Raw genomic sequence first — 23081 nt, 5'->3', positions numbered from 1 at the left:
CTCAGACCCTCACCTCCTCCCTCAGACCCTCTCATCTCCCTCAGACCCTCATCTCCTCCCTCAGACCCTCACCTCCTCCCTCAGACCCTCACCTCCTCCTTCACACCCTCATCTCCCTCAGACCCTTCCCCTCCCTCAGACTCTCTCTCCTCCCTCAGACCCTCTAATCTCTCTCAGACCCTTCCCTCCCTCAGACCCTCACCTCCTCCCTCAGACCCTTTCATCTCCCTCAGACCCTCTCATGTCCCTCAGACCCTCATCCTCCTTCAGACCCTCTCATGTCCCTCAGACCCTCATCCTCCTTCAGACCCTCTCATCTCCCTCAGACCCTCATCCTCCTTCAGACCCTCTCATCTCCCTCACACCCTCATCCTCCTTCAGACCCTCTCATCTCCCTCAGACCCTTCCCCTCCCTCAGACTCTCTCTCCTCCCTCAGACCCTCACCTCCTCCCTCAGACCCTCTCCCCTCCTCAGACCCTCACCTCCTCTATCAGACATTCACTTCCTCCCTCAGACCCTCTCATCTCCCTCAGACCCTCACTTCCTCCCTCAGACCCTCACCTCCTCCCTCAGACCCTCATCTCCTCCCTCAGACCCTCTCCCTCCTCAGACCCTCACCTCCTCTATCAGACATTCACTTCCTCCCTCAGACCCTGTCCCTCCCTCAGACCCTCACTTCCTCCCTCAGACCCTCACCTCCTCCCTCAGACCCTCATCTCCTCCCTCAGACCCTCTCCCCTCCTCAGACCCTCACCTCCTCTATCAGACATTCACTTCCTCCCTCAGACCCTGTCCCCTCCCTCAGACCATCTACTTCTCTCGCAGACCTGCCTTCCTCTTTCAGGTCCTCCTCCCTCAGACTTCCATCCCTCATCCATCCTCCGACTCCCAGCCGCCGGCGCCCCCTCTCTCAGCCTTTCTGAGCCCCCTGGGCCAAGCGCAGACACCCCCTCCCCAGTCCTGCCCAGGCCCAGGGCCATTGCTCCACCCGCCACAGGGAGATGGGAGAGGGGGGACCTTGGGTGTCCTTCCACCCTAACCTCCCAGGGCCACCGCCCGACAAGCCCCCTGAGGCTCAGCTTCCCTCTCTGCGCTGCGGGGTGCTCTACAGCCCCCCGTCCTGTGGTCAGAGTCCCCAGCGGTGAGGCTGGGTGGGGCGACAGCAGCACCCGGACTCCCACTGGATTCCTTCACCTCTTCTCCACAGCCCTGGGACGAGGGGGTTGACATCAGCCACATTTGCCAGAAGAACAAACTGAGTCCCCAGACAGAGAGGACCCGCCTGAGGTCCACAGGGAGCAAGGGGTGGGGGCGGGATTTGAACCCAGGTCTTGCCCCGGGTGCTCCCCCATTACGGGGGCTGCGGGGGAGAGAGGCAGACAGGAGAGCCGGAGAAGGGCTGAGGCCTTTCTCTGCCCGTGGCTGCTCCTCACGTGCCGGGTTAACGATCCACTGGGGTGGGGCCCGAAGCCAGGACAAAGTCCCTTCCTGGGCACCTGGCTCTCACACCCACTTTCAGGGTCTCAACGGTGCCAGGGAGACAGGGACAGAGACAGAGAGCGGGAGACAAAGAGACGGGGCCGGGGCCGGAGCCCTCGAGAGGGAGGCCAGGGATGGAGGGACAGAGTCACAGAGACAGGGGGCGACACAGAGAGAGAACCAGGGAGCCCCTGCGTGCCGCCTGCACAGACCCGGGGTGCAGCCCCCATTCCCTGTCCCCCGAGGTCCCCAAAGCCTCCCCCTCCGCCTCCCGTAACTCAGTGACCGGGGCTCAACCCCGGCGACGGCCCCGCCTCCAGGGAAATCCGGGAAAGCCCCGCGCGCCAGGCCCCTCCCCGGGGCGGGGAGAAGGGCGCGAGGGGAGGGGCCGGGAGCAGGCCAGCCTCCGCCCCTCCATCCACCCCCTGGCTCCAGCCTGCCTCTGAGTCATGCCCCCCAACCCGCCCGGCCTGTTCCCCAACCACCAACCCTGCCCGCGATGGGAGGGGGATGGGAGGGGGAAGGGAGGGGGAGCATCACTGCGCCCCCCAGGCCCGGACTTGGGTCGCTCCGGTTCTGATCTTGCGTCTTTGCGTCTCTTGCTATCTCTCTGTCTCTCTTTTGCTTGGTGTCTCACGATCTGTGTGGCTGTGTCGCCACGTCTCTTTCTCTCCGTGCGTCCAGGATTCCCAGAGCACCCACCCGGTGCCCGGTGCTCGGGCCGGGTGCAGGGACCCCACGCGGGGAGACACACTCAGGGCTCCTCTGCGCACTCGCCATCGCCCCCCACCCCAGCGAAGTTCAGGCCGCGGCCGGGGAGGCACATGGAGAGGCAGAGGTGGGGGCAGGGCAGGCAGAGGGATGGTGCCAGGGCGCCTCCCAGGGCACTCCTCGCCCTCGCACTGGAGGAAGCGGCTCAGAGAAGGGAAGTGCCCTGCCAAGGTCACCCGGCCAGGAAGTGGGAGTCGGGACTCGACCCCGCGTCCCAGCGACCCCGGGGCCTCATGGAAGTGCCTCCCTGGGGCAGAGGCTGCGAGGCAGACAGCACTCGAGACAGAGAGATGGGGAGAGACACAGAGACAATAGAGACAGAGGGAGAAGAGAGACACAGAGACAGAGGCTCGGAGAGACACCTATCGGGACAGGAGGGTCAGAGACAGAGTTAGAGGCGCAGCGGTAGAGAGAGACAGAAAGACACACACGGAGACGGCGACGGAGACAGGCCGCACCGCAGGGGTGGGACCCCCACCCCCGACCCCGCCTCCTTCCCACCCCGCCCCCGCCCCCCGCAGAGGCCGGGCGCCCTGGGCGCGCGGGGCGGGAGGGGCGGGCGCGGGGCGCGGCGCGGGCGGGGCGCACGGCGGAGGCAGCGCGGGGCGGCGGAGCGGCGGCGGGTCCAGGAAACCCCTGGGGCGGACGGGTGGCCCCGGGGGGGCCGGGGGCGGGGAGGCGGGCGGCCGGCACCGCCCCGGCCGACAAAAGTCCCTTCAGTTCAGCCGGCGGCAGGGGAAGTCCCGGCGCCCGGCGCAACCACCCTCCCGTGCCGCCGAGCCGAGCCGCGCTCCGGCCGCCCGCTCGGCCGCCGTCCCCGGCGGCCCCATGCCCCGATGCCCCGCGGGGGCCATGGACGAGGGGCCCGTAGACCTGCGCACCCGGCCCAAGGCCGCCGGCCCCCCGGGCGCCGCGCTGCCGCTCCGCAAGCGCCCGCTCCGCGCGCCCTCCCCTGAGCCCGCCGCCCCCCGCGCCGCCACGGGCCCGCTCGTCCCCCCGGATCCCCTGCGCGGCGGCTCCGACATGCCGGCGGTCCCCGCGCCCCCCCACGGCCTGGCCCGGCCTGAGGCGGTTTACTACCCTGGTGAGTGGCTCCCGCGGGTCAGGGCCGGGTGGGAGCCAGACGGGGCACAGGGTCACAGAGCGCGGGGCAGAGCTCAGACACACATATGGGTCCCATGGAGCTGAGGGACAGGGGCACAGAATCCAGGGTCCCAAGGACACACATATGGAGTTGCTGGGGAGCTGGGGGCAGAGCCTGAGGTCCCAGGACACAGATATGGGAGCACCGGGGAGCAGTGTCTTGGGACTGCAAATATGAGGGTCCTAGGCAGTGGGTGTTAGGGGGCCCTGGGGACAGAGCCCAGCGTCTGAATGCTACAGACATGGGGACCCAGGGTACAGTGCCCTGCAGTACAGATCTGGGATCTCAGAGAATCAAGGGAGCAGATCCTGTGGTCCCAGGAACACGGAATTATAAGCTCTTAAGAACCCATATATCTAGGGTTATACGAAGTTGGTACTTGGGCCCAAGAAACTGGGGTTCTTGCTATCCAGATATGTGGGGTCAGAGGGGGTCAGAGGAACAGAGACAGGGGTTCTAAGGAGACAGCTAATAGGGACCCCAGGGTGTGAAGATCTCAGGAACCAAGATATCAGAGAACAGTGGGAATTAGAACAGAGTTGGAGTTCTGAGCACCCCAATATCCAGGCATCACAGGATTGAAGGAAACAGACCCAGGTACTGGGAGTCTTGAGGAGCCAGTGGGACAGAGATCCAGTGGGACAGAGATCCGGTTATGTGTGGTCACAAGGGGACAGGGTCTCATCTGAGATCAAAAAGTCAGGTGGCCCGAGGGGGTTTGGGGACTGAGGATTCTGGGAATGGGGGGCAGGACTGGGGTATTCTGGGACTCAAGGATTTAGGCCAGGATGAAGGATTCAGGGGTCGCTGGGCAGAAGGCCGATACAGGGACCTGGAAACTTGGGGGTTCAGGAATGGGGGGTCCCCAAGGATCAGGAGATGACAGAGAAGGCCAAACACCATTCTCCCCATCCTGACTCCATCTGTGATCTCGAGGAAGGGGCATCCCCTTCCACAGCTGTGCGTACCTCACCATCCCCGAGTGACCCCCAAAGCTGCAGAGAGCCCGCCCAGTGCCTGCAGACCTTTGCCCAGTTTCTGCACCTTCCACCCCATCAGCGCAGAGCAGTTGGAGAGCCTCGAGCTGTGCATCAGGCGGCCTCCTCTCTCTCCCATTCCCTGGGTGAGAAGCCAGGCCTCAGTTTTCCCATCTGTGTGATGCGCCCATACAGATTTGACGGTTGCCATGGTCCTGTCCAACACTTTGATCTGAACAGGCTCCTGGCACCCCTGCTCACCTCCTCACCCACCCTTCACCCCAAACTCTCTACGCATGCACCCCACGCCCTATACCCAGTGCTTCATCCATTCTTACCTCTCGGAGCCACAAATTCCCTTAGCAAACAGGCCCTGGGGTCCCCCTGCTGGGTGATGATGGGGGTCTCTGCCTAGTAGGAGGTGGGGGTCAGACACATGAAAGATAAGTCACAATGAGAGTGACGAGGGCTGGGGGACAGGGTAGGGGGGAAGCTGCTGGAGCCCAGAGGAGGGACGTGGAAGGGGAGATTGTTTTGGGCCTTGAGGACCCAGTAGGAGATGCAAAAGTGACCTGGAAAAAGTGCAGGTGACACCAGCAGGGGTGAAGGCCCACAGGTCGGGGCTGGGCTGAGGGTCTGCGGGCTTGGCCTCACTCATGTTCTTTCTCTGCCCAGGACCTATACTGCCCCTGTACCCCACCCCGACCATGGGCTCCCCCTTTCCTCTGCTGAACCTGCCTACGCCCCTGTACCCCATGGTGTGCCCCATGGAACATCCCCTGTCGGCTGACATCGCCATGGCAACCCGTGCAGATGAGGACGGAGACACGTGAGTAACAGTCCCCCGCTGATGGGGGGTGGGGAAGCCAGTCCTCCACCCACCTCACCCACCGCCACACAGGGGCACTCAGCTTGGGCTGTCGAGTTCCCTCCACCCCAGTTAGAATCTTGTCTCCACCGCCTGCTGTGTGACTTGAAGCAAGGCCCTTTCCCTCTCTGAGCCTCAGTTTCCGCTTCTGAAACACGGGGCCCCTGAGAGCACGTACCTCCTAGGACTGTTTTCAGAGCAGGGGGCTTCACATATTTTATCACAATCCCCAAATGAGAAAGACATTTCATTGACTGATTGATCATATGAGTTATAATGTTAAGCTCCTAGCCTGAGCCCAGTAGATTCTAAGTGCTCAATAAGTATTAATTAATATTATTATTGCTACTTTATATTAAACCCAGTGCATAAACACACATATAAACTTGAAAAAATAATTGCCCAGAACAAAACAATACTCATCCTTATTACATGAGATCCGCTTTGGTGTTTTCTAGTCTAGAAATAGAAATAGAAATAGTTTCTCAGCTGGCTATTTTCTCATCCCTCTCTGCCTCAGTTTCCCCCTGTAAAAACAGGAACTAGTGGGCAAGGGTCTCTGTGAGACAGAAATGAGATGATTTCTATAAAGCGCCTATCTGGGAATTGGGGACTGGGAACCATAGGTAGGGATGGGATGAACAGGCCTATTTCTACAGGGCAAGGGAGGCCTCCACCACCGGCCCGCTGGGTGACTACACGTCCCTAACCCTCAGTTTCCCTATCTGGAAATCAAGGCTCAGGATAGCACCCAGCACAATGAGGATTCAGTGCAATAATGTACATACGTATGGTGCATAGAACAGAGTGGGTGCTCAATACATGGGGGTGGGTGGTGTTCGAACAGAGGTTCCCCGCGTGGTTATGGGCCGCCAGTGTGAGCCCAAGCCGGAGAAAGTGCCTGAGATACATAAAGGGCTCGATCAAGCGAGTTCCCTCCCCCTCTGTGTCCCTCCCGGGTCATCTGTGAAATCGATTTCGTTTGTCTCTGCCCCCAGGGGTGAGCTGTTTGCAGCCTGTGAAAGCAGGGTGCAGAAGGCGACCTGGCACACCAGCCTCCAGCCCCGCGCCCCACCCGCCCTCCCCCGCGCTCCCCCCTCTCCCCCTTCTCCCCCAAAGCAAACACTTCTGCCTCAGCTGCCTGTGGGGGAAATCCCTTCCCGCAGAACTTGACCGCAGCCCAGCTGCTCGGCCTCCCCCACGTCAGCACCCGTCACTCACTCGCAGCCTCCCCCTCCTGGCGCTCCCTCTAACCTTAACCCCTTCCGCTGGGGGCCGAGACTTTACCGGAATGGGCAGCTGGCGCAGCCTGGGGGCGGGGGAGGGGGACACGCTAAGTCCCCAGCGCGGCAAAGCTTGGGTGGGAGGCTGGACTTCTAGAGACTCAGGGGAGCAAGAATCTCAGGGCATCTGGACCTCCAAGGAGTCAGGCACTGGGGAGCTGGAAATCGGGGTCTCCAAGAGAAAGGGGGACATGTTCTGAGTCCCAGAGCGCAGAGGCTGGGGTACTGTCTTCCTTGACCCCCCCCCCCCCAGGGAATCAGGAACAGGGTGCAGGGCAGCTTGGCGATCTAGAACTTAGCGAGACTGGAGAAGTCGCTATCCTCAAAGAGTTAGGGCACTATTCCAGGGTACCGAGAGATCTTGGGGGTGGATGCCGGGATATGGGGGAGAGGGAGCCAGCTGGAATCTGATCCCTGGAGTTCCAGAAGAGCCCCCGGGCTGGAGGACCCCCAGGGAAGCTAGGTCTTTTGGAGCTGGGCTCCCTCCTCCCCCGCCCCACTGGAGGATGGAAGTTGGGGTGCCGGGGGTGGCCGGGGTAGATCCCCGGCGGGACAGGCTTCCCTCCCCCGGGAGCAGGAAGCGGAGCCCCGCCCAGCAGACCTGTTACTGGAAGTCCGAGGGCTGGGCCGCCCCTCCCGTCCCCACTTCCTCCAGCCCCGCCCCACCCCCTGCGGCCCGCGCGTTTATGGGAACTCAGGCCTGGACGGTTTCTCTGAAATCATCGCTCCCTTTGCCCTCGCTTAACCCCACTCGCCCTGAGAGAGGGACCCAGGCCGGGCGTCCTGGGAGACGCAGAGAAGGAAGGGAGCGCTTCCCAGGGGCCCCTGGCCCAGATCCTGCCCCTCCCCCAACATTTTCTTTTTAAATTTGATTTTCACGGATCAGGGTCCGGATTCAGCGTTTCGCCTGCATAACCTCCCCCGGGGAGGTGGGCGTTACTGTGCGCTCTGCTTTGCAGAGGAGAAAACCCAGGCTCCCAAGGGCCGCGTGGCTTTGCCCTAGCGCACACAGCTAGCCAGGATTGCCACCCAGTTTGCAACCCTGGCCTGCAAAGCCCCCAAAGCCCCCCGGGCTGCAGGATTTCTCTGCCTCTATCCGAAGCACCAGGGAGCTGGTTTAAAATGTGCATTCTGATGCACATTCCAGGATTGGGAGACCCTGCCTTAGCAAGGCCCGGGTTAGGGAGCAGACGGGTGGGTGCGAATGTTTGCTGTCGTAATGGACTGGAAGGAAAGGTTGTGCGGCCTGCGTCCATGCAGTCAGCCTTGTGCTCGGTGCTAAGGTCCCCTGACCCCGCACAGTCATCCCACATGGCCCTCATCTCTAAATGGTTCCTCCAGGTTGGGGGCTCCGGGAAGCAGGCAGCAAGTTTACCGCAGAGTGCTTTGGGATCAATGCCTGTGGGGACGGAGGAAGCAGGACCAGGCAGAGGGAGAAGTTGGGGTGCTGGGTGGCGTCCACCAGGACCTCAGCTGTCGCACAGAGAACACTGAAGTTGGAGTGGCCTTCAGGGTTGGGGCCAGAAGGCTGGGCCTCTGATGCCAGCACTCACCAGTCACTGGAGGTGACTGACCTGGACAGGCAGCTCTTTTCAGCGGAGGGTAATTCCCAGAGAGAGCTGAGAGCTCGCAGCATTCCCAGAAGCTGGGGGAATGAGTCCTTCAGTCTGGAAGCGGGGATCTGCGTTGTCCAGAACAATGACTCCCCTTCCAGTTTAGCACACCTCCCTTTTAGGCAAAACTTCCTCCATGTAGGTACCCAGCCCATGAGGCTCTGGGGTTGGAGGCTGAATGTGATGTAGTCACAGCGGATGGAGACCTTGAGGGCATCTAGTTCATGCCCACTCACTCCACAGATGAGAATCTGGCCCAGAGAGGGGTGGGAATGTGGCCACCCGCTTCAAGGATGGCCGGGGGTCTTGCAGGTGGTGTCGTTTATTCAGCGTATATTTGCGGAGTGCCCACTCAGCAGCAGCTCTGTCCAGACACTGGGCAGTGACCAGGCAGACAAGACGCCCTGAGGTTCTGGCAGGGGAGATTCAGACAGGAAGCAAGTCAACTGTAGGTCAGGTGATGATGTGGAGGAAAATAAAGCAGGGGAGGGGGAGGGGAGTGCCGTGCCACTTTCGCAGAGCCGGAATGAGGGGAGCGAGCCCCGAAGCCATATGGGGGAAGGCTGTTCCAGGCAGAGGGAACAGCCAGTGCAAAGGCCCTAGGAGGAACAGCAAGGAGGCCGGTGGCTAGAGTAGAGGGAGGAAAGTGACCAGAGGTGAGGTCAAAAGAGATGGAAGAGGGGGAGGCAAGGTCCCCTAGGGCCTGTGGGCCATGGGGAGGACTTGGGCCTTGAAGGGTCCTTCTGGCGCACAGACTGTAGGGCACGGGTGGAGGCAGGGGGCCAGTGAAGAGGGGACAGTCGAGGAGGGAGATGATGGTAGCTGGATCAGGATGGAAGGAGTGGGGGTGGGGAGAAGTGGTTGGATCCTGGAGATCCTTCCAAAGTATCTGGCACATACTAGAGTCAGTGCTGCTAAGAGAGTGGGTGAGAGGTGACCAGCCCCTAATGCTGTTACCCCCACCCCCAGGCCACTCCACATCGCCGTGGTGCAGGCCAATCTGCCAGCTGTGCATCGGCTCGTCAACCTCTTCCAGCACGGGGGCCGGGAGCTGGACATCTACAACAACCTACGGCAGGTGAGGCTGCGGCCTGGGGGCCGGACTCCTGGGTCTGTGGGAGGAGGGGCTGGGGCCCGGACTCCTGGGTCTGAGGGAGGAGGGGTTAGGGTCTGGACTCCTGGGTCTGAGGGAGGAGGGGTTGGGGTCTGGACTCCTGGGTCTGTGGGAGGAGGGGCTGGGGGCCCGGACTCCTGGGTCTGAGGGAGGAGGGGTTGGGGTCTGGACTCCTGGGTCTGTGGGAGGAGGGGCTGGGGGCCCGGACTCCTGGGTCTGAGGGAGGAGGGTTTGGGGCCTGGACTCCTGGGTCTGAGGGAGGAGGGTTTGGGGCCTGGACTCCTGGGTCTGAGGGAGGAGGGGACTGGGGCCTGGACTCCTGGGTCTGAGGGAGGAGGGGTTGGGGTCTGGACTCCTGGGTCTGAGGGAGGAGGGTTTGGGGCCCGGACTCCTGGGTCTGAGGGAGGAGGGGTTAGGGTCTGGACTCCTGGGTCTGAGGGAGGAGGGGTTGGGGTCTGGACTCCTGGGTCTGAGGGGGGAGGGGCTGGGGGCCCGGACTCCTGGGTCTGAGGGAGGAGGGGAGGGGGGCCCGGACTCCTGGGTCTGAGGGAGGAGGGGTTGGGGTCTGGACTCCTGGGTCTGAGGGAGGAGGGTTTGGGGCCCGGACTCCTGGGTCTGAGGGAGGAGGGGACTGGGGCCCGGACTCCTGGGTCTGAGGGAGGAGGGTTTGGGGCCTGGACTCCTGGGTCTGAGGGAGGAGGGGTTGGGGTCTGGACTCCTGGGTCTGAGGGGGGAGGGGAGGGGGGCCTGGACTCCTGGGTCTGGGGGAGGAGGGGACTGGGGCCTGGACTCCTGGGTCTGAGGGAGGAGGGTTTGGGGCCTGGACTCCTGGGTCTGAGGGAGGAGGGTTTGGGGCCTGGACTCCTGGGTCTGAGGGAGGAGGGGACTGGGGCCTGGACTCCTGGGTCTGAGGGAGGAGGGGACTGGGGCCCGGACTCCTGGGTCTGAGGGAGGAGGGTTTGGGGCCTGGACTCCTGGGTCTGAGGGAGGAGGGGTTGGGGTCTGGACTCCTGGGTCTGACGGGGGAGGGGAGGGGGGCCTGGACTCCTGGGTCTGGGGGAGGAGGGGACTGGGGCCTGGACTCCTGGGTCTGGGGGAGGAGGGGACTGGGGCCTGGACTCCTGGGTCTGAGGGAGGAGGGTTTGGGGCCTGGACTCCTGGGTCTGAGGGAGGAGGGTTTGGGGCCTGGACTCCTGGGTCTGAGGGAGGAGGGTTTGGGGCCCGGACTCCTGGGTCTGAGGGAGGAGGGTTAGGGTCTGGACTCCTGGGTCTGAGGGAGGAGGGTCTGGGGGCCCGGACTCCTGGGTCTGAGGGAGGAGGGTCTGGGGCCTGGACTCCTGGGTCTGAGGGGGGAGGGTTTGGGGCCTGGACCCCTGGGTCTGGGGGGGGAGGGGGGGGGGGCCTGGACTCCTGGGTCTGAGGGAGGAGGGTTTGGGGCCTGGACTCCTGGGTCTGAGGGAGGAGGGTTTGGGGCCTGGACTCCTGGGTCTGAGGGAGGAGGGTTTGGGGCCTGGACTCCTGGGTCTGAGGAGGAGGGTTTGGGGCCTGGACTCCTGGGTCTGGGGGAGGAGGGTTTGGGGCCCGGACTCCTGGGTCTGGGGGAGGAGGGGTTGGGGGCTGGGCTCCTGGGTGTGAGGGGAGGGAGGGGGCCTGGACTCCTGGGGCGGGGGGAGGGGGGTTAGGGTCTGGACTCCTGGGTCGGAGGGAGGGGAGGGGGGCCTGGACTCCTGGGTCTGAGGGAGGAGGGTTTGGGGCCCGGACTCCTGGGTCTGGGGAGGAGGGTTTGGGGTCTGGACTCCTGGGTCTGAGGGAGGAGGGAGGGGGCCTGGACTCCTGGGTCTGAGGGAGGAGGGTTAGGGTCTGGACTCCTGGGTCTGAGGGAGGGGAGGGGGGCCTGGACTCCTGGGTCTGAGGGAGGAGGGTTTGGGGCCTGGACTCCTGGGTCTGAGGGAGGAGGGGAGGGGGGCCTGGACTCCTGGGTCTGAGGGAGGAGGGTTTGGGGCCTGGACTCCTGGGTCTGGGGGAGGAGGGGCTAGGGGCTCCCCCCTTCTGGGTCCTAGCGCAGGAGGGGCTCTCGAGTCTGAGGGAGGAGGCGGTCCAAATTCCTGGTTTCTGAGTTGGACTGCAGCTGGGGGTCAGGACCTGGAATTTTCGAGGGACGCAGGACCGGGCCACAGGGCAGGGCGCGGGTCCTTCACGGTCTCTGTTCCACAGACACCCCTCCACCTGGCCGTGATCACCACATTGCCGTCGGTGGTCCGGCTCCTGGTGATGGCCGGTGCCAGCCCCATGGCCCTGGACCGCCACGGCCAGACGGCAGCCCACCTGGCGTGCGAGCACCGCAGCCCGACCTGCCTGCGGGCCCTGCTGGACAGCGCGGCCCCAGGCACGGTGGACCTGGAGGCCCGCAATTACGACGGTGAGCATCTGCGCGGGCGCAGGGTGGGGCTGTCCGGCAGGACCGGAGCCTTCTGGGGCTGCAGCGCCCCAGGCGCAGGTCTGACCGCGCTCCCTCCCCTCAGGGCTCACTGCCCTGCACGTGGCCGTGAACACCGAGTGCCAAGAAGCCGTGCTGCTCTTGCTGGAGCGCGGCGCGGACATCGACGCGGTGGTGAGCGCGCGCGGGCCGGGGGCGGGGCCTGCGGGAGGGCGAGTGGGCGGGGTGGGGCTTGGAGCGTCCAGCGGGATTGGGACGCCGGCCCCAGCGCTCGGGATGCGGGCCGCCGGCTGTTCTGGCAGAGCTTAGAGACACTCAGAGCCCCTCCCTCCTGCCGCAGGACATTAAGAGCGGCCGCTCCCCGCTCATCCACGCCGTGGAGAACAACAGTCTCAGTATGGTGCAGCTGCTGCTGCAGGTGGGTGCGACCCCCGCCCCTGGCCTCTCGCCCACCCTTTCCTCTGGCACCAACCGGCTCTCCCCCCTGTCCCTGGCGCTGACCCCGCCTTCCAGCTCTGGCTCCCCTTCTCTCAACCCTATGACTTATGCCCCAGGCTTCGAACTTGTCCCAGGCCCTCTCCCATTCCTCCGCCGACCCCCAAACGGCCCAGGTCCCGCCCCGCGATAGCCTGGCTGATCCTGCTTCCGGCTTGGACCCTGTCCCGGCGCTGTTCTTCCGCCCCGACTCGACCCTGGACCCCCCCCCCCTTCTCTGACTGCCCCTACTTCGGCCAGGGCCTCGGAGTCCAGGTCCGGTTGATTCAGCGACGCCCGCCCAATCCCGCTCTGGCCCGCCCTTGGCTCCAGCTTCCACCCTTCGATCACCCCACCCCTCCTGCCCCCTCCACCCCCATCCCCCGGACCTTGCCCCGTCCGGCCCGGGGCGGCGGCCCTGACCCGCGCTCTCGCCCCGCAGCACGGCGCCAACGTGAACGCGCAGATGTACTCGGGCAGCTCGGCGCTGCACTCGGCGTCCGGCCGCGGGCTCCTCCCGCTGGTGCGCACGCTGGTCCGCAGCGGCGCCGACAGCGGCCTCAAGAACTGTCACAACGACACGCCACTCATGGTGGCGCGCAGCCGCCGGGTGAGTGTGCCGTGCGCGCGCGCGGGGGCCTGTGTGTGCAAGGGCGCAGGCGTGTGCGCGCGTGTCTGTGCCCGTGCGGGGAGGGGAGGGGGGAGCCCAGGGATGCGTGCGTTCTAGACAGGAGGAGAAACTGATGCCCACAGACAGGAAGTGACTTCCCCATCTTCGCACGCTGAGAAGGAGGCGGTGCTCACCGACAGACCCCATGAGCAGGAGAGAGGGAGGGCGGTGTGGGCCCGAGGGGCCTCTGGTGACCCCCTTCTTCCTGCAGGTCATCGACATCCTGAGGGGGAAAGCCACGCGGCCTGCGCCCGCATCACAGCCCGAACCCTCGCCCGACCGGAGTGCCACCACATCCCCGGAAAGCAGCAGCCGCCTCAGCTCCAATGGTGAGAAGCCGGCTCCCAGCCTCCCGCCCCCCAGCCCCGTCTTCCCTCAGAGCCCATCCCCGCCCCTGGCCCCTGTCCCCTCCCTCAGAACCCCGGAGTTGGGCCCCGCCCCCTTCTGCCAGGATCGGGCCCCTCCCCGCCCTCATCCTCTTCTCTCTTTTCCTTCCACAGGTCTTCTCTCTGCATCTCCATCCTCCTCACCCTCCCAGTCTCCCCCCAAGGAGCCCCCAGGATTCCCCATGGCTCCCCCCAGTTTCTTCCTTTCCCCCTCATCTCCACCTGCCTTCCTGCCCTTTGCTGGGGTCCTCCGAGCCCCTGGCCGGCCGGTGCCGCCCTCCCCAGCTCCAGGAGGCAGCTGAGAGGGATGGGGGGGCAGATCTCGAACTCGTGAGGAGGGACCTCCCTGCCCTGTGGGGTCAACCCTCCTGGAAACTGTGAAGACCTTACTCTGCCCCCCCCCCAATTTCGGGACCAGGATTTGCACAGAGGCACACACACACCCCCGTAAGGCCCTCTTCTGAACAGATAGGCTCCCATGTCGGCCCCCCCGCCCAGGACTTACTCCTCTTATTCTCAGGCACTTGTCTCCTGTCAGGAATTCTCCCCAAACGTCCGTTTCCTTCTCTCCCAGAGCTGATGGAACCAGGGATCAGCCGCTCCCCTCGGCCTTCTGCCACGACCGATGAGGAGGGAGAGACGGGCTGTAGCTGGGCACTGATAACAATGTAAATTATTAGGCATTTTGGTTGGATTTCTTTTGTAATAAACTATTTTTGTACCATACCCTGGCTTGGCTGGGCCTCTTTCGTGAGGAGGTCTGGAGGAAGTGTGTGTGTGTGTGCTCACACCTGTACTCCATACCCAGCTGGCTCCACGAGTGACCTGAGGGTCTCAGACCGACGATGACGTGTGGGTGACCCTGGGACTTCCCGTGTGTTCGGTGGTCAATGTTCCGTTGCGTCACCGCACCGTTGTTTCTGGGGATGACGTGGTGTGTGACATCTCCCCAGGGGACCCTGTTGGATTCCACAGTGACCCTGGGCGTGTGTGTTTCTGAGGCGTTCTGGGGTGTGTGGCTCCCTGTGGACTGATGTGTGGCTGCGATTGTGTCTGGGTCTCTGTGTGTGTGACATTTGTGAGTGTTCCTAACATGGACACCTGCAGTCACCGTGATTGTGTCTATGTGACTGCCTCGCTTGGCCTGTCACATTTTACTCAGCGGCTCCAGGGCCCCCCTGACATACAATGTCTGTGTTTTGACTCTCATGTATCAATCAGGGAGTTGCATTCCTTTCCTGTTGCCACTGTAACCAAGCCCTACAAATTCAATGGCTTAAAGCAACACGTGTTATTCTGTTACGGTTCTGGAGGTCAGAAATCCAAAATCAGTTTCACTGGGCCCAGTTCAAGGTGTCAGCAGGGCTGGTCCCTTATGGAAGCTCTGGGGGAGAATCTGTTCCCTTGGATTTTCCGGCTTCTAGCGGCTGCCTGCATTCCTTGTCTCGTGGCCCCTTCCTTGTATCAACACCCCAACCTCTTCCGTCTGCACATCTCCTACTCTGATCCCCCGCCTCCCTCTTAGAAGGACCCTGAGATTCCACGGGGCCCACCCGGATAATCCAGCATCATGCCCCCATCTCAAGATGCTTAACTTCTTCACATCTGCAAGGTCCCTTTTGCCATATAAAGGGACATTCACACATTCCAGGGATCAGGATGTGGATGTCTGTGGGAGCCTTTATTCTGCCCACCCCAGGCTTCCATCAGAAAAGCAACTTTACTAGGAGGTAGGAATATGGAAAAGAGATGTGTCACAGGGACCTGAGCATCGGGAAGGGACAATGGATGTAGTGGGGCAGAGCAAGGATAAGCTGGAACCCCCGAGGTAGGACTGGGACCCCTGTCCGTGCCCACTGCCTCCAGCCGTGACGAAAGGGTGTCCTGCGGGAGCAGCTGGCGGCCTTGGTCCCATCCTATTGGCCTTCATGAGTGACCACGTGTTTGTGTGTTTCTGAGTGATGGTAAGCGCTGTTTTTTGCATCTGTGGGAGCCTCCCTGGGCCTCTGGGGCTCATATGTCTTGGCGATTGTGATCATTTATGCTGCCACCACTCCATAACGTGTTGTGTGTGGGGGGGCCAACTGCCTTAACGCCTTCCTGGGAGACGCTGTTGGTTCCATGAATGGCTGGGGGTCTAGGTGTGTGTGTGTGCACACGGGCACGCTTCCACGCGCATGCAACTCCTGTGATCTCTGACTGGGTGACCTGTATTTGCCGGCCCCCCTCACTTACGTGGCCATGTGTCTTTGTGCGTGTGTGTGACCGTCTACCAGTGTTTCCGACCCTGCCTGTGGGCCAGGGCGTCCCGGTAGCTGCCTGATTTGGAGGGTATGCTGGTTTCCGAGGGCTGCCATCACAAACGGCCACAAACTGGGCAGCTTAAAGCAGAAATTTATTCTCTCCAGTTCTGGAGGCCAGAAGTCCACAATCAAGGCGTGGGCAGGGCCACACTCCCTCCGAAGGCTCCAGGGGACAATCCTTCTCTGCCTCTTCCAGCTTCTGGTGGCTCTCGGCTGTGGCTGTATCACTCCAATCTCTGCCTCTGTCTTTATAACACCTTCTCCTTTGTGTGTCCATTTCTTCTCCTCTTCTGTCTCTTATAAGGACAACTGTCATGGGGTTTAGGACGCCCCCCCCCCCCGATAATCCAGGATGAGCTCATCTCGAGATCCTTACCTTAACTACACCTGCAAAGACCCTTTTTCCAAACAAGGCTACATCCGCAGGTTCCGGGGGTTGGGGTGGGGACATGTCTCTGTAGGGGGCCACCATTCAACCCTCTACAGAGGGTGGTGACTGTTGAGCCCCACAAGCAGCTGTGTGTGAGAACTTCCCATGTGAAAATCCCGCCACATGTGTGAGGCCGCGTGCGATGCTGTCTCTCCAGCAGACCGTGAGCTCTGGGAGGGCACGGCCCCCTCGCTGCTGCTGCCCTCCCCACAGCAGCCAGCACACTGCCTGGCACGGAGCAGACCCCCGAGAAGTGATGGGGGAATGAGTGAGCCTCACTACTCCCTCTTGCGTTAGGGGGTCTGCGATTCTTTGTGGCTGCGTCTGTGTGACCTGAGGGTGTGAACAGAAATGTAAATATTAGCAGCCTTTTATTGAGCGTGACGGTGCCCGTATTCTAGATGAGAAAACTGAGCCTCAGAGGCAGCAAGTCCGTACACGCCCAGGTCTGCCGCCTCCAGAGGCCATGCTCGTAATCGCCGAGCCCTCTTACCTCGCAGGAAAGTTGTGTGCAGTTGTGTCTATTATGTTAAGTGTGTGCATGTACGCACGTGTGTGCTACCAGAAAGGGTATAAGATAACAGGCGGGTATGTCATTAAGAGCACAGGCCCTGGGGCCGACCCAGTGGCATAGCGGTTAAGTTCGCGCCCTCTGCTTTGTCTGCCCGGCGTTCACAGGTTTGGACCCCAGGCGCCAATCTACGCACTGCTTGTCAAACCATGCTGTGGCGGCATCCCACATATAAAGTAGAGGAAGATGGGCACTGATGTTAGCCCAGGGCCAATCTTCCTCAGCAGAAAGAGGAGGATTGGCAACAGATGTTAGCTCAGGGTTAATCTTCCTCACCAAAAAAAAAATGAGGGCACAATGATAGCACCCACCTTGCCAGGTTGTGAGAATTAAACATGAATGGTGTACAGCGCTTATAACAGGGCACGGTGCCGAGAAAGAACTCGATAAATGGGAATTGCTGTTCTTATCATCTGAGAATTGGTTTTGAGGACAGGAGAAAAAAAAAAAGTAGAGATGATGGGACCTATTCTTTGTGCTGATGGAAAAATGGGATAATGAAGTCTTAACCTGGATGTATGTATTAGCTAGACTTTTTATTCTGCTGTTGCAACAAAAACTAAAAAATATAGTGGCTTACATAAGATGGAGGGCTATTTTTCTCTCATGTAGAGGTCCAGTTAACGCCCAGGGCCAGAACAGTAACTTGAGAATGTCAGAGACCCAGGCTCCTTCTACCTTGTTGCTCTGCTGCCTTCACCTCACACTTCCACCATGTGGGCCAAAATGGCTGCTCCAGCTCCCACCATCACTTCCACATTCCAACCATCGGGAAGAAGACAAAAAGAAAGTCAAATGTATGCCCCTGCCCTTTAAGGCTACAACCCAGATGTCCTACACATCACATTCTATTGGCTAGAATTTAGTCAGGCGACCACACCTATCACAAGGGGGGCTGGAAAATGTAGTTGTATCTGGGTAGCACGTACCCAGCTCAAATTCTGAGGTTGTGCTACAAAAGTAAGAGGTGAGGATGATTATTGAGGGACCACAAGTGTATCTGTCACATCAGGGCTCTGCTACCAAATGGCTATGTGATCCTTGTGCAAAGTGACATCACCCCCCAGAGCCTCAGTTTCCTCATCTGTAAAATGGGAATAATACCCGCCTCTCCGGGTTGATGAGGATTTAATGAGAGTGTGGGTGCCAGGCGCTGAGCAGAGGGCCTGGCCCATTATCAGCCCGGAGTGTGGGTTGGGGGTCTCCCTGTACCTGTGGGTCCAGGGCGTGGGTGACATGCCCCTTTGTGTGTGAGAAACTACCCCCAGCTTCAAGAACTGAACTCAGCCCTGCCCTTGGTATGTTACTTCTCTAAAACAAAGGATCTGGCTTCTCCACACGTGGAAATCCCCTCTCAGTCTCCTGACCTTAGGACTGGGCTCGTGCACTTCCCCACCCATCCCCCTTCCCCTGGAGAGAGGCAGACTCCGAGGAGGGGGGAGGAGGCCCAAATACAGGGTCTGCATCCCCCTGGCCCTCACAGATTAAACATGCGTCCTTCCCCCACCGCCACCAAGACTGGCCTCCTCATCTGTGACAGTCCTGGCACTCTGAAGCCAGAAGTCATTCTCTCAATGCCTCTCTCGGGGGCCCAGCCCCTGCTGCAAAGTTTCACTTATAATCACCGTGCTGGGTAAACCCAGACACTCAGTCAGAGAAGGTCTCTTCCAGGTGCATGTGTGAAATCAGCCAAATCTTACACGCTGGTGCCCTTCCAAAAACAAATGATTTTAAGAGCGTGGGAACTAGACAGAACACATCCCCTGGTTAGGAGTGCTCATGGACCCTCATGAAAGCCACACACCCGTTTTACAGAAAGGGAGACTGAGGCCCAGAAAGGGAAGAAACTGACCTGGTGAGACTCTGAGTCCGGGATTCCATGACGGACCTGAACCAAGTGACAGAATTCGTCAGCAATGATGGGACCACCACCATCGTGTGCCTCCTGATCCAATGCACTGAGAAGGACACGACATCGCTTCTATGATATTCCTGTCACCAGAATCCAAGCACAAGGAAATCTCAGACAAACCCAAATCTAGAGGGACATCTTACAAAAGGACCGGCCTGGAATGTTTAAAAATGTCAGCTTCATGAGACACAAAGAAAGGCTGAGCAATGGTACCAGACTGAAGGAGATTGGATCCTGGAGTGGAAAAATGTTTTGCTATACGGGGCAGTTTGGGCACAGCTAGTGATTTGAATACAGACGGCGCCGTTTGTGTTCTGTCACTGCTACACGTCCTGATTTTCATACCTACCCTGTGACTGTGTAAAGAATGTCCTTTTATGTGGAAATACACACCAAAGTGTTTAGAAGCAAAGGAGCATGTCCGAAACTTACTGTCAAATGGTGGTGGGGGTGGTGGGAAGACAGAGAGCGTGCATAAGGAGGCAAATTGTTCACAACTGGTGAATCTGTGTGAAGGGTATCCACAAATTCTTCATCCTTTTCTTGCAACTTTTCTGTAAGTTTAGAACGATTACAAAAAAGAAAAAAATGATTACAAAGTAAAAGGCATGGTCTAAAATTCTATGGTTTTAAGGCTCTGTGTTTCTAAGGGTGTCTGTCTGTGCATGCATCTGCGGTCAGAGTCTGAGAAGTCGGAAGGGAGAATTTGCTGCTGCAGACGATGCCGTGGGGTGTGACCAGGGATGTAGGGTGTGGTTAAGGCCTCGGAGTGTGGCCAGGGGTCCTGGGGGTGTACCCAGAGTTTCAGAGGCGTGGCTGGGATGAGGGGCAGGCCATATCCTGGGGTGTGGTCAGACCCTTGGGGCGTGGTCAGAGCCTCGGAGGTGTGGCCAGAGTCTGGGACAGGGCCTGAGGAGCTGTGTTCCCGAGGGAGGAGGTAAGCCTGTGCTTAGAGCGCCCTCTTGTGGTCACCATGGGGTCCAGCCTCCTCTTTTTTAAAAAACTGCTTTATTGAGATATAATGCATATACCTTACAATTCAATTATTTAAAGTGTATAATTCAATAGTTTTAGTAAATTCAAAGTGCAATCATCATCACAATCAATTTTAAAATAGTCCTTCACCCCAAAAAGAAATCCTGTACCCGTTAGCAGTCACTGCCTTTTTCCTCTAACTCCCTTCAGCGCTAGTCAACCCCTGATATACTTCCTGTCTCTATAGATTTTCCTATTCTGGATATTTTATATGAATTGAATCATATACCGTGTGGTCTCTTGTGACTGGCTTCTTTCACTTAGCACAAGTTTTTGAGGTTCGTCCACGTTGTAGCCTGGGTCAGTTCTTCATTCCTTTTCATAGCTGAATAATATTCCACTGTCTGGGTATACTGTGTTGAATTTATCCGTTCATCAGTTGATGGACGGTTAAGTTGTTTCCACAAATTTTTGCGTGGAGATATGTTTTCAATTCTCTGGGATACATACACATAGGAGTGGAATTGCTGGGTCACATGGTAAACACAATGTTTAACATTTTGAGGAACTGCGAGACTGTTTTCCAAAGCGACTGCACCATTCACATTCCCACTCGCAGTGTATGAGGGTTCCAGTTTCTCCACAGCCTCTGCGACACTTGTTATTGTCTGTCTTTTTGATTCTAGCCATCCTAGTAGGTGTGAAGTGGGGTCTCGTTGTGGTTTTGATGTTCATTTCCCTACCTGGTGATGAGGTTGAGTATCTTTCCAGATCATCCACTTCTTTTGTACACGACTATAGGAACTCTTAACCAGTTTGCCATATTTGATCCCGATTTTTAAAATTCCAGCATTAATGACATTGTTGAAGTCCCAGTGTATCCTTCTCAGAGTCCATCCTTTTCCTTCTCCACATCCTGCATTTAATGCTCAGCGTGACCACCCGTGTTTGCATACTATTATCCTATACAGTCGCACCCCCAAATAAGAGAGAGCATTGGTTTTGCAGGTTTTCAAACTTGGTATAAATGACTTTGTGCTGTAGTAATCTTCTGCACTTGCCTTTGTAACTCATTGTGTTGCTTTCTTGTGGCTGCTGTAACAAAGGACGGCAAACTGAGTGGCTGTAAACAGCGGACATTTATTCTCTCACAATTCTGGAGACTAGGAGCCCAAAATCAAGGTGTCGGCAGGGCTATGCTCTCTCGGAATGTTCCAGGGGAGGATCCTTTCTCGCCTCTTCCAGCTTCTGGGGTTTGCCAGGAATCCTCAGCTTAGAGATGCGTCGTTCCAATCTCTGCCTCCCCCATCACACGGCCTTCTCTCTGTGGGTGTACCTGCGTCTGTGTCCAAATTTCCAGTTATATTGAATTTAGGGTCCACCCTAACTCAGTATGACCTCATCTTAACTTGGTTACACCTACAAAACTATTTCTTCCCCCCCCCCCAAAGCCCCAGTAGATAGTTGTATGTCATAGCTGCACATCCCTCTAGTTGCTGTATGTGGGACGCGGCCTCAGCATGGCCGGAGAAGCGGTGCGTCGGTGCGCGCCCAGGATCCTAACCCGGGCCGCCGGTAGCGGAGTGCGCGCACTTAACCGCTAAGCCACGGGGCCAGCCCTACAAAACTATTTCTAAATAAGGTCACATTCACAGGTGCCAGTGGATGTGAACGTGGGCACCATTCAGCCCAGCGCGCTCATCGTGATGTTTTTACGATTCACGCTGTTGGTATGAGGGCCCAGTTCATTCATTTGAACCACAGCGTGGGCGTTCTTTTGTGAGAGCATACCACAATTTATTCATCCCTTCTCCTGGTAATGGACACTTACCTTGTTTCCAGTTTTCTCCATTTCCGGCAAGGCTCAACATGTCTCTCGGAGTATTTTTCCAACTGCCCCAAGATCCATTAGTGGGTTGTGAAATCAATTTAGTGGGTTGCAAACACGATTTCCCTTTAATAAAATAGTATTGAATAGAAGATATTAGAGTGCATGCATATAGTCGGGGCAAGGGGCACCCCCGTGAAACTGTTTCGGGTGTATCAAGTCCCCGTGTGAGTGGAAGTGTCTACAAGCCACAGCTCTGAAGGATGGAGGCGGCAGTGGGCTTGCCCCGTCAAAGATTTGATGGATGCTGCCAAATTGCTCTCCAACACAATTTGCCCGTTCACACTTCCATCAGCTCCTCGTCAACACTTGACTTAGTCAAAAATTTGAATTTTTGCCAGGCCAATGGGTTTTCATCTTATTTTCCAGAGGAGGAAACTGAGAGGCAAGGAAAGCAAGGAGCTGAGAGGCAGACCCCGCCATCCGGACTGCAAAGATGTGGTCTCCACTTCGTGTGGGTTGCAATATCGAAGATTCCACAAGTTAAGGATTCTAGGTTCTGAGAGATGGAGGTTGGGGGCTGAAGGGGAGGGAGGTTCAACGGGAGGAAAGCTCTGATCCTAAACTCTCTCCCCCTCCCTCCACCTCAAAGAGTTTTTGAGAATTCGGGGAGAAAATGTAAAGCCTGACACACAGGTCCTGACAGAGGGTGAGTGTTCAATAAACGTTAGCTATTCCTATTACTCTCTGATTCAAAATTCTCTAGGTATGTGCTCATGAGTGAACCGGACTTGGCCGGGTCTCCTGGGGAGCCGCCAGGACGCCCGGAGGCGGGGCCTGAATGCCGTGGGGCGTGGCCGGGACATCCCGGGGCGGGGCCTGGCTGTCGTGGGGGCGTGGCCGGGACATCCAGGGGCGGGGCCCGGCTGTCGTGGGGCGGGGCCTGGATGCCGCGGGGCGGAGGGACCGCCTGGCCACAGCGCCCCGGGTGGCTGCCCAGCGCGCAGCTCGGGCTGGGCTGACGCTGCAGGTTTCGCAGGTTGGAGAGAAAACCACGGCCCTCCAGCCCTGCGCCCCCGAGCCGTGCCTCGACCCCCGCATTCCTGAACCCCATCTTGCAGCCTCATCCCCTGGGGACCCAGGGGCTCAGCCCCTTTGGAAATCTGGGTGTCTCAACTCTGGCCTGATTGCCCGCAGGCCCCTGCCGTGGGGACCCAGAATGCTGTCGCCAAATTCCTGCTCCCTTACGCATTCTCCTCCCCAACTCTTGCTTCTAGGGGACCCAGGGGTCTGGTCACTCTGTGCCTTCCTTCTTGGGGACAAAGGGACCGCACTATCTCCCTGACCTTCGCTGCTTGGAAGTTCAGCTCTCCTATAATTCTGCGCCACACCAAAGATGCAGACCTTGAGCCGTGACGCGGCCGTGCTGCGCCCCAGCCCCACCTCCCTGCAGAGTCTGGATGGCTAAGCTCCAAGCTCTGCCCCAGCCCCCAATAAAAGTCCCAGGTCTCCCCAACACTTCCTCCACTGCAACCTTGGGACCCAGTTCTCAGCCCCACCCAGAAGGGGCCCAGGCATCCCACCTGCAATTCCCACCCACTCTGGAGTCCCCACCTGTCGCCACCCACCGAAGCCATTCCATCTGACTCTCCTTTGGGGATCAGACTTTTGAACCCCATTTCGAGGGAACCCAGGTCCCAGAGCCCCCAGCCCCCGCCCCCTTTGGAGACACAGCTACCTGCTGTCCCCTCCCTTTCTCCGGGGCCCGCCCTCACCTCTCCCGCCCCGTCCCCGGGCTGGGCGGGGCCGTCCGGGCCTTTCCCGCGGCTCCCGCTCTCCCTCCCA

The 23081-nt window shown here is 59.3% G+C and overlaps 1 protein-coding gene across 1 annotated transcript; it reads left to right on the top strand.

The window, feature by feature from the left end:
* The first annotated feature begins 2927 nt into the window (after positions 1-2927).
* On the top strand, positions 2928-13943 carry BCL3 (BCL3 transcription coactivator). Its single transcript, XM_014795059.2, has 9 exons — positions 2928-3335; positions 5048-5201; positions 9106-9214; positions 11465-11669; positions 11773-11861; positions 12028-12105; positions 12604-12771; positions 13043-13160; positions 13332-13943. The coding sequence occupies exons 1-9, from the start codon at positions 3080-3082 to the stop codon at positions 13517-13519; spliced, it is 1365 nt and encodes a 454-aa protein (XP_014650545.2). The 5' UTR covers positions 2928-3079; the 3' UTR covers positions 13520-13943.
* The last annotated feature ends 9138 nt before the right edge of the window (positions 13944-23081 follow it).

The sequence above is a fragment of the Ceratotherium simum genome, chromosome 33 (genome assembly GCF_057802395.1).
Source record: "Ceratotherium simum simum isolate JZ-2026a chromosome 33, ASM5780239v1, whole genome shotgun sequence".
NCBI classification, from domain to species: Eukaryota; Metazoa; Chordata; class Mammalia; order Perissodactyla; family Rhinocerotidae; genus Ceratotherium; species Ceratotherium simum.
Note: the sequence above shows the minus strand (reverse complement) of the source record. Positions and strands in the feature narration are given on the sequence as shown.